The sequence below is a fragment of the Echiichthys vipera genome (genome assembly GCF_963691815.1).
Source record: "Echiichthys vipera genome assembly, chromosome: 7".
Taxonomy (NCBI): domain Eukaryota; kingdom Metazoa; phylum Chordata; class Actinopteri; order Perciformes; family Trachinidae; genus Echiichthys; species Echiichthys vipera.
In genome coordinates, this window is record NC_139832.1 from 28,371,243 (window position 1) to 28,383,312 (window position 12,070).

The following is a 12,070-nucleotide window of genomic DNA, read 5'->3' on the forward strand; positions in this document are numbered from 1 at the left end:
GAATTTAGGACCCGGGGAACATAGGTACGCTCCCTTCCACAAAATGCAAGTTATTCCCTTAAATTTCACCTGTTTGCTGATGGAAAATATGTATTACTACAGCCATTTTAGACTCTCAGATCAAGCAAGCCATGTGTGAAGCAACTGAGGCAAAGAAAGAACGACAAAGAGTGAGCAAATGAAGAAAAGCTACAGGTGAGAGAGGAAGTGAGAAGCTTGTCTCTGTGCTGAGTGTGTCTCTTTAAGAGCTGGACTGTGCTATTGAACAGGAGGAGGGGGGGTTGGTTGGCTGCATTGGAACAGTCCTCTTTAATGAGCAGATTTTCTGAGAGAGAGACATACACACATGCACACACAGATCAGGAGAGAGAGAGAGAGAGACAGACAGAGAGAGAGACAGAGATCCAGCCGTGGGAGAGGAGATTGTAATACCAAGACAGCAGGGAGGAAGGCGGGCTGTGCGTCAGCCGGCACTCCGTAGGGAGACATGGAGACAAGCAGGAGATGCTGAAGAGGACAGAACAAATAACAGGATCACATAGATGGATGTTACTTCATCAAGCAGGCAACCTGAAGGCAACCCCCGCAGAGCATAAACCACTTATGGACGCAGTGGATTAAACCTACAGACAGACTGAGAGAGAGAGGGAGAGGGGGAATAGAGGAAGAGAAATTAATCAATTCAGTTGTTTATTTTCAGTCTGTGTGTGCGCACTTGCTGTCGGAAAGATTGTGTGTGTGCATGCGTGGAGTGTGAGCCTGCATAAGGCAGGAGACTGCATTGCTGCTCTCCAGCACCACAGGAAAGACACAAAAAAGGCAGCCAAGCAGATTACCTTGTGTTTTCCCCACGTTCTGTCTCTCCCTCTCTCTATGCGTGTGTGTGCTCCTTCACTTTGTGACCAGACACAGTGTCTGTGTGTGTGTGCGTGTGTGTGTGTGTGAAGGCTGAGAATAAGAAGAAGATGGTGAAGCCTGGAGTCTGACTTTAAATGATCTTTTTTTTCTTCTGATCACTGGAAGCGGGCGTAAAGAAGAAAAAACTATTTCTCTCTTTTTCTTTCTTTCTTTCTTCATCACAAAACATGACACAGCTGGAGTTAGTGCACCCGTGCTGATCAGAGAGCACAAGCGTGGCTTCTATGCTAGAGGCTTGGCAGTTTGAAGGGCTGCCACCAGGGAGACTTCTCAGCTCCTCACCCTAGAGAGGTGGAGGCATCATCAGGTAGGAGGCGGCTGAACGCAGGGGTCTGAGAGGAGAGCAGGAAAGGAGTAGGAGGAAGAGTTGTGTGTGTGTGTGTGTGTGGGTGTCGTACACCGTGTAGGCCGGATGATGGCCGGTGGAGCTGTCCGATGGTTTAACTCCTGCTGAGAGAGGATTATGGCAGCTCTGGGCCCACTCTCCTCCTCTCTCACCTGTATCTGCCACAGACGAGCTGGAAAGTGCTAGCCAATACAACAACGAGTCCACCAAGATGATGGTGTGAACAGCGTCACCCTTTCCTACCACACCGGGAGACCCCTGACACTCCTGTGAGGGGCCACACTTCGTTGTTCACCCCGTTTCTCCTTCCTGTACTCCAAACCAGCTGAAAACAAGGGGTGGCGTTGCTTGACTCGTGCGGGAGTTCTTTCCCTCTCCTCCTCACCCCTGACCTAACCAACCTCCAAACTCAGAGCCATGGATTGGTTTTAGCACCAACCTGTCCTTCTTTTATCTCCCTTTCTTTTCTTTTTCTTTTTGTCGAGGCTTCAGTGGAATTGCCAAGACCTGTTTCATGCATGTCCACTGGCGGCAGGTTCAACTTTGACGATGGGGGGTCATACTGCGGAGGGTGGGAGGAGGGCAAGGCGCACGGCCACGGGATCTGCACGGGACCCAAGGGCCAGGGCGAGTACTGTGGTTCCTGGGCCCATGGCTTCGAGCTGTTGGGCGTTTACACTTGGCCCAGTGGAAACACCTACCAGGGCACCTGGGCTCAGGGCAAGAGACACGGCGTGGGAGTTGAGAATAAAGGTCGCTGGGTGTACAAAGGCGAGTGGACGCACGGTTTTAAGGGACGCTACGGTGTACGGGAGAGCACGGGGACGAGCGGGAAGTACGAGGGGACTTGGAACAATGGACTTCAGGACGGATACGGGACAGAGACATACTCTGACGGAGGTAAGAGGGGGAGGAAAGAAACACAGGCAGATGCATTTTGGGGGTGGGTTTGAGTGTGTGTATGTGGGGATGTGTGAACCAAACAGTGCCTGTCATTGAGCGATATCTGTGATTGACTGACAACTGTCGTCTGTGGAAATGAATTGTTACCGGAGAATGATTGACAAGCTGATGACAGTTTCTGAGGTGACGGATGTACAACAGGAGGAGTTTGTCCTGAGGTCTTCTCGGTTCATTCTGTTGTGCATTGATAACAAACACACACACACACACAAACACACACACACACACACACACACACACACACACACACACACACACACACACACACACACACACACACACACACACACACACACACACACACACACACACACACACACACACACACACACACACACACTCACACATACACACACACACACTTGCAGAGGCAGGGGGTTGCATCAGGACAGCCTATGAAAATGATTTTCAGTCTCTAGGCTAATTTTCTAATTTTCTCCCCCCATCTTTTCTCCCAAGCCTCACCCCTCACTTCATCTGCACGAGGACAAACTGTGTATTCGGAGGCCTTAAATTCAGGTCATGCAGTCTTAAGGGATGAATAAAAGGTTGAAGGCACAGAGGAGGACAGCAGTATACCAAGTAACAAGTCCCAAGAAAACATAGTGTTTAAGAAAACAGATTACAGCGTGAGAGGGCATTTCTTCATCATCCATGTTTCTTGTAAAATATCTTATCAAATACGTCTCAGAACATGAGATTCACACTTCAGTGGCTGTATAGGCTATATGAGATGTAATTCGTCATGGTTTTATTTATTCCCTGTCTGCAAAAACAGAGTCATTAGTGGCTCTGTGAAGTTAAAAGGTAACAACATGATAACATGCTCACTGTGCCTAACATTCTAATGCCAAGCTGGTATCATTTCTACCATATTTACTATCTCAGTATAGTATGTTAGCATGCTAACTTTAGCTAATTAGCCCACATATTGAATTTTTACTTCTCTTATTTCTCTTATTTTTAATTCTTAGACAACACCAAAGATATAATGATGGACCAGAAAAGACCTCAAATACATTTTTCCCAAAGATGGTGTCTGTCGGTCTAGGTACTTCTGATCAGGCCGATGTTTGTCCAAATGTTCGTTGTTCTTGTACATTTGGTTTTAATTAGTTATTTGGTGCTATAGAAAGGGCGTGGAATGTCATAATTGACAGCTGTGATCAACTTGCAATTGGTCAGGTGGGTGAATGGACGTCACTTTGATAGCGTGAATCTGATCACTACTGCGCAGACTTCATATTTGTACAGTGGGAGGAAGTGGAGATGCATCATCCACCATTATGTACAGTCTATGGGCTACACCATCCAAAGTGCATGAAAGAGCCATGAAAGGCCATTATACCTTCTGCAGGAGTTTGGACAAACCATCGTCGTTCTTGTCTATGATCCAGGTTTCATAGGTTTCAACAGGTACGACCTGTCACCTCACCTTCCCCACGTCCACTTGCTCCCCTCACTTTCTGTACCAGTGATTCAGCAACATCATGAATGCATCCTTTAAAGATTGGATCATAACGTTCTATATCTCTTCTCAACATATAGACAGAAAGTCAAACACAGAAAAACATTATTTTAAGATTTGAAAAAGAAAAGTGTAAAAATACCAAAAAGGCAAGAATTGCTTCAAGTGTTGGCCACTTTAACTCATGTAATATATCCGTGATTTTTTTTTTCATCATATCAGTGCAGTAAAAAGAAATATTAATTATGACAGTAAAATTATTTTCATTTATGATCTACAATGTAAATATGTAAACGTATTTTAAAACACCTTTAATTTGTAGAATATCTTTTGAAGCATCAGATCTGTCCTGAAATAGAAAACAATGTCATCATTGCACTTTGACTCCTTCAGCCGAGACTCAGGTCAGTCACTGTTAACGAAACACCACACACCATATGGATTCCTGCCTAAAAATAGACACACACATGCATACACATTCTGCGTGCAAAGATGCACACACTAGAAATCTGGGGGTGTGAGTTGAGCAACAGAGCTGACAGTAGCATGCAGTTAAAGCTTTGTTACATAACTCTACAACTAGCAAGTCGTTTTACAACCCCAGCCTTGGCCACACACACGCACACGCATACACAGACACACACACACAGACACACACACACACACACACACACACACACACACACACACACACACACACACACACACACACACACACACACACACACACACACACACACACACACACACACACACACACACACACACACACACACACACACACACACACACAGTCCTGAGCAACCTGATAGAATCTGCAGACCAGACTGGTTTGAGGGGCTGAATCAGGAAAAAGGAGTTGAATTGACAGATAACTAGACAGATGGGACGGATGGATTGGTTGGATGCAGGGAAAGATGGATGGACAGATGTACAGATTGATAGATAGATTAATAAGTCAAATAATGAACAGATAATCAAACTATGGCTGATGGATTAATGGGTGGTTATTATGATTACAGATACACTCTAATCAAGGGAAGAGTGAGATCGTTAAAGAAATAAAGGGAAAGACAAAAATGGACAACTTAGAAATAATGATAGGAAAACCTCTGAGAGAGGAAAGTGTTAGAGAGACACTGTAGCTCTGTAAGGTATTTGAACCCACATACTGTAAATGCAGCAGAGATTGGCCTAGTTATGAGTGTTTATCTTGCTCCAACGGTACACGGTGTCCTTGTTATAACAGCATACATTTGTCCTTAGCATACATATAAATCTATGAGGTAAAACAAAATGTTTATGATTGAGGGAGAGAAATTGATCAAGCCGGAGCACAACACCATATCATGTAACAGAAAGAAATTGATACATACTCAAGTTTCCAAAGAGGGGAATCTATTTTGTCCCATGATAATCCATTTCATGTATTGCCAGGATTAACCTTATCTTGCTATGGCTGACTAACTTTACTCACTATGACACTATAACACAACACAACACAACACAACACAACAAGAGTTGTCTCTCAGGTGTTCACATAGAGGAGGTAAAGACAAAGAATAGAGTTGTGGACTTGAGGCGGCTCAAATCACAGTCTTGATGACTTACAACTTGACTTGAGAGAAAAAAAAAGACTTGAGACTCAATTTGGACTTGGAAGTGAAAGACTCAGGACTTGACTTGACTTTAGACATGATGTCTAATCTTAACCATCTAACCTTAACCATTCTAGGTTAATGTCTAATCTTAACCATCTAACCTTAACCATTCTAGGTTAATGTATACCCTTTATCATCTAACCTTAACCATTCTAGGTTAATGTCTAACCGTAACCATCTAACCTTAACCATTCTAGGTTAATGTATACCCTTTATCATCTAACCTTAACCATTCTAGGTTAATGTCTAACCTTAACCATCTAACCTTAACCATTCTAGGTTAATGTATACCCTTTATCATCTAACCTTAACCATTCTAGGTTAATGTCTAACCGTAACCATCTAACCTTAACCATTCTAGGTTAATGTCTAACTGTAACCATCTAACCTTAACCATTCTAGGTTAATGTCTAACCTTAACCATCTAACCTTAACCATTCTAGGTTAATGTCTAACCTTAACCATCTAACCTTAACCATTCTAGGTTAATGTCTAACCTTAACCATCTAACCTTAACCATTCTAGGTTAATGTCTAATCTTAACCATCTAACTTAACCATTCTAGGTTAATGTCTAACCTTAACTATCTAACTTAACCATTCTAGGTTAATGTCTAACCTTAACTATCTAACTTAACCATTCTAGGTTAATGTCTAACCTTAACTATCTAACCTTAACCATTCTAGGTTAATGTCTAACCTTAACCATCTAACCTTAACCATTCTAGGTTAATGTCTAACCGTAACCATCTAACCTTAACCATTCTAGGTTAATGTCTAACTGTAACCATCTAACCTTAACCATTCTAGGTTAATGTCTAACTGTAACCATCTAACCTTAACCATTCTAGGTTAATGTCTAACCTTTATCATCTAACCTTAACCATTCTAGGTTAATGTCTAACCTTAACTATTTAACCTTAACCATTCTAGGTTAATGTCTAACCTTAACTATCTAACTTAACCATTCTAGGTTAATGTCTAACCTTAACTATCTAACTTAACCATTCTAGGTTAATGTCTAACCTTAACTATTTAACCTTAACCATTCTAGGTTAATGTCTAATCTTAACCATCTAACCTTAACCATTCTAGGTTAATGTCTAATCTTAACCATCTAACTTAACCATTCTAGGTTAATGTCTAACCTTAACTATCTAACTTAACCATTCTAGGTTAATGTCTAACCTTAACTATTTAACCTTAACCATTCTAGGTTAATGTCTAATCTTAACCATCTAACCTTAACCATTCTAGGTTAATGTCTAACCTTAACTATTTAACCTTAACCATTCTAGGTTAATGTCTAATCTTAACCATCTAACCTTAACCATTCTAGGTTAATGTCTAATCTTAACCATCTAACCTTAACCATTCTAGGTTAATGTCTAATCTTAACCATCTAACTTAACCATTCTAGGTTAATGTCTAACCTTAACTATCTAACTTAACCATTCTAGGTTAATGTCTAACCTTAACTATTTAACCTTAACCATTCTAGGTTAATGTCTAATCTTAACCATCTAACCTTAACCATTCTAGGTTAATGTCTAATCTTAACCATCTAACTTAACCATTCTAGGTTAATGTCTAACCTTAACTATCTAACTTAACCATTCTAGGTTAATGTCTAACCTTAACTATTTAACCTTAACCATTCTAGGTTAATGTCTAATCTTAACCATCTAACCTTAACCATTCTAGGTAAACGTCTAACCTTTATCATCTAACCTTAACCATTCTAGGTTAACGTCTAACCTTTATCATCTAACCTTAACCATTCTAGGTTAATGTCTAACCTTTATCATCTCACTTTCGCAAATCTTGGGTTAACATCTTGACACGGCTGTGATTAAGGGGGTACAGATGTGTTGGTCCTTTATAACATGCTGTGCATTATAAAGTGAAGAAATATGTGCTCCAGTTTTTGGACAAAGTCGTCTTGCTCAATTGTTAGCCTAGCTTGTTAGCCTTTGCTAGATTGGAGCTGGTGAGCCAGCCTGGTCCCCCTCTTTGCCCATTTTTGGATTAACCAGGAGCATGTGGAGCCATGACACTGCCAAGATGGCAACAGTCGGTGCCACTGGGAGCCGCCCACATTAGCCATATGGCCTTAGTGTGTTACATTCCCCCTAAAAGATTGTGGTTATAGCACGCTTGATACAAGGTAGCCTATATTTTTAAAGAAGAATTAGAAAATATGAATGACAATTGTCAGCACATAAATCCAAGGATCTTTATGAATCAAGACTGCATAGCCTATCAATGGCGTAGCCTAACAGCCAGAGCTGAAAAAAAAAAATTTGAAAATTGAATTGCATTATGACCTTAAAATTGAAGGTCTAATTGAAATGCAGATTTGGAGAATAGTGTCACCCCTAGCAGCTAGCATATAGTGATTGTCGGAACAGAAACACATGTAAAAAATGAATGTAAGCTACTACTAGACTAAAACAAATAGCTACAAGAAGGTAATAAGTTCACTTTTATCGTCATTCTAGTCAGTGTCAATTAAAAAATATATTGAATAATAGTGCAGTACAGTAGTCTATTAGCCTGGCATCGTCAGACTAATTCACAAATGTATTTTTCTCTGGAACCTGTCAGTTCATTTTCGATTTCCAAGGGCCATTATCAGCGGTGCAGACCAAAATGCCCCTGGATGCAATTAGAAAGACTTGCAACCAATCAGGTGCTGGAAAGGAGGGTTTGTCCTAGAGTCGAACCTTAGATTGAAGAGGAACAATGTGGATTCCGTCCTGGACGTGGAACAACGGACCAGCTCTTCACTATTGCAAGGATTCTGGAGGAGGCCTTGGAGTATGCCTATCCAGTCTACATGTGCTTTGTGGATCTGGAGAAGGCATATGACCGGGTCCCCCGGGAGAAACTGTGGGAGGTGCTGCGGGAGTATGGGGTGAGGGGGTCACTTCTGTGGGCCATCCAATCTCTGTGACCCAAAGTGAGAGCTGTGTCCGGATCCTCGGCAGTAAGTCGGATTCGTTCCCGGTGGGGGTTGGCCTCCGCCAGGGGTGCTTTTTGTCACCAATCCTGTTCGTGATTTTCATGGACAGGATATCGAGGCGTCGACTTGGTGGGGAGGGGTTGCAGTTCGGTGGGCTGAGGATCTCGTCTCTGCTTTTTGCAGATGATGTGATCCTGATGGCATCGTCGGTCAGTGACCTTCAGCACTCACTGGATTGGTTCGCAGCCGAGTGTGAAACAGCTGGGATGAGGATCAGCACCTCTAAATCTGAGGCCATGGCTCTCAGCAGGAAACCGGTGAATTGCTTACTCCAGGTAGGGAATGAGTCCTTTCCCCAAGTGAAGGAGTTCAAGTACCTCCGGATCATGTTCACGAGTGAGGGGACGATGGAGCGTGAGTTTGTCCGGATAATCAGAGCAGCGGGGGCGGTGTTGCAGTCGCTCTACAGCACCGTTGTGACGAAAAGAGAGCTGAGCCGGAAGTCAAAGATCTCAATCTACCGGTCAATCTTCGTTCCTACCCTCACCTATGGTCATGAAAGCTGGGTCATGACCAAAAGAACGAGGTCGCCGAAATGGGTTTTTTTAAAAGGGTGGCTGGAGTCTCCCTTAGAGATAGGGTGAGAAGTTCAGCCATCCGTGAGGAACTCGGAGTAGAGCCGCTGCTCCTTAGCGTTGAAAGGAGCCAGTTGAGGTGGTTCAGGATCATCTAGTAAGGATGCCCCCTGGGCGCCTCCCTAGGGAGGTGTTCCAGGCACGTCCGGCTGGGAGGAGGCCTCGGGGAAGACCCAGGACTAGGTGGAGAGATTATATCTCCACACTGGCCTGGGAACGCCTCAGGATCCCCCAGTTAGAGCTGGTTAATGTGGCCCAGGAAAGGGAAGTTTGGGGTCCCCTGCTAGAGCTGCTGCCCCCGCGACCCCACCCCGGATAAGAGGCTGAAGATGAGTGAGTAAGTGTGCAACCAATCACAGCAAAGCCATTATGAAGGGCTGAGCGACACATGCAAGTTGAGGTGGTACTTGGTCTGTTTTTAAGCAGGAAAACAATAGTGGTTTGGTCACAAACTTTCTTAAAGTACAGCAAAATAGTACACTAAAAAATTTCTGAAAATTTTTTAAACAAGAAATAGTAAATACAGAAACATTATCTCAACTCATATTTGTTTGGCAACTACATTTGAGACGTGAGATAAACAGTAGTGATTAGCTTCCTTAGAAATCTGTCTGAACGGGAAGGGGACCAGATGTATGTGCCAGAAAAATTAATACATGAGCTTGGCAGATTCGTCTGGTTCCCAAGCTAATAGCCTATAGTAGTAACATTAATTTTGCAATATAATTAGCCATTTTATTAATGCAGCTATATTATTACACTGAACTCTGACATAATATAACTGGAATATATTTCCTTTGCTTTGAATTACAGCGATGCCAGAGAAAGTATATCTTAATTTATCCGTAATGAACAAAATGGTTACGACTCAAAAGTATTTTGTGATTTAATGGACGTCCTCGTGAAGTGGACTTAAACTATGCATAAATTATAGAGACTATAATCATCATCACATATTAAGACATTTTATCTGTGTAATAAAAATGACAAAAATGTTGACTATGACTATTAATATGTGCAAATAACTTTGGCACCCTGAAATAAACGGTCTTCTGATACAGCCAAACGCAGGTTACTCTCAGATTAAAGCTGACAGTCTATCTTGGAAACCTCAGGGCTCCGTCATGTCAAAAGCAATAAGAGTCAGGAGCCAAGACACTCAAAGATGCTCTGCTGCCTACATACTTTTGGAACACGCTGTGCACTTTAGAGCCAGCTACATTTCCCACAGTCAGGTCGAAGCTCACTGCCAGTCCCACTCTCCCCTCCAAGTACACCTGATGCCACATTTCTAGGAAACACTCCTCCATCTCATCTCTGCTGTTTGGCTTTTTGTTCCTCTCCTCTGTTTGCCAACATTCCTCTCTCCTCTCCTCTCCTCTCCTCCCACCTCTTTCTTTCCTCCCTCGCTCAACTGCATATCCACACAGCCATCCTGAACGGTAGGGTTTCCATAGCAACGCTCACCGACATGCAGCAGGTCAGTGTGTCACGAGGGACTGAGTGTTCCTCCCTGCTATTGGCGGTTCAGATAGCTCTACTGGGCAGTCATTGGCTGGATAGGCCTTCCGGGCTAATGGTGTTTACTGAGATGAAGAGCTAAACTGACTGATTACCAACCACGCACACAAACAGAGAGAGGGAGAGGGAGAGAGAGAGAGAGACAGAGAGAGAGAGAGAGAGAGGGAGAGAGAGAGAGAGAGTATAAAGTGAAAAATGAATAAAAATGAAAAGGCAGCTTCAGTAATTGTTTTAGTGAGAAATGATGTGAGTCACAAAGGGAGAGGCAGCGATTACAACTGTCTCTGTGTTCAACAGTGGTAACAGCTCATGATTACAGTAGGTCTTTTATCCGACTATATAGTACACCACACACAGTGTCAGACACACAGAAACCCCCTCAACTATCCCTAGTTCCATGAAGACTTCACCAAATACTGAAAAGAAAAGAAAAAGGTGCGACAGCATTTATATCGCGGCCCATCCAATCACAGATGCTCCATTAAACGACGCTGGTGCCAGTTCAGTAGGAGGAACCTCCCTCCTGTCCTCCAGCTGTTGGCAAATACACTACATCAACATTATAATCATCCCACATTAACATATCTTGTTAGCTTGCTAAAGGCCGCCATCAGTGCAGTAATTATTCCAGCTCTAGCCATGTTATGTAAGCTGACATAATAAATTCACATCTCATGTTTTAATACACCCAGCAACTACATAAATTATTATCTACACTGAGATATGATAGGTGGGCCGAATGAAGTCAAACCCCTGCTTCTTCTGGGAAAGGTGCATGTAAAAAACTGTGTGAGAGAATATATCTGCAGCTTATTTTAGTGTGTGGGAGGAAGCTCGTCAGCTAACAGTATCACTGTGTTTTCCTGTAATGAAGACATGTTTTTCTGGAGACATGCATGTAGATGGGTTATGTTCAGTTCATGTCCACATTCCTGTGCTCTGTGAATGTCTTTGATTGTTGTCTGTTGCCAGCGATAGAATAGGGGAGAGTCCTTAATCCAGACGCAGTTGTGAGTTCATAAGAGGTCAGTGCCTCATATGTGTTTTTGATCAGAAACTTGACTGATGAACCACAATATTTAAGAATATTCCACAGTCTTCCTGTCTGTGCCACCAAATATTCCTTAATTACAGGGATATAGAGCAGAAAGCTACATTGCATCATTGCTCCATCACGCTACACACAGTTATGATTTGGTCGGTACAGGATCTGTCTCTGTGAAACCCAGTGTCCTGCTCCTGTAGGCGAATGCAGCTGAACACTGACTAATTCCTTTATTCTGTTCAAGATGATCCTGTTAAGCACTTGGCCTGGTATAGGGAAGGAATGTGATCCCTCCATAGTTTGCACAGTTGCGGAGGTTGCTCATATTGTATCCTGGTCTGAAAGGGAGGATAGAACATCCCTGCAGTGCTGTTAAAGTAAGGGTGTTTGCAGGTTCTGCTGCCTTTTCAGGTATCCACAGGGCACCTTTAAATCCATCCTCAATATTTGTCTGGTTGTTCTAGTAGAGGGGATACAGTATGTCCATTGTTTAGGGTCCCATTGTGACTCTGTTTAATGGATGTTATCAGTTGTTCCTCATGGATATCG

At 42.9% G+C, this 12,070-nt stretch overlaps 1 protein-coding gene across 1 annotated transcript in view; it reads left to right on the top strand.

Moving 5' to 3' along the window:
• Positions 1 to 1,782: 1,782 nt before the first annotated feature.
• Positions 1,783 to 12,070, top strand: part of jph3b (junctophilin 3b) — a gene marked incomplete at both ends in the record, with an annotated part of 60,249 nt that continues 49,961 nt past the window's right edge. The window contains one exon of the mRNA XM_083917127.1: positions 1,783 to 2,164. Within this exon, the coding sequence (XP_083773253.1) occupies positions 1,783 to 2,164 (382 nt within the window). The remainder of the gene's footprint in view (positions 2,165 to 12,070) is intronic.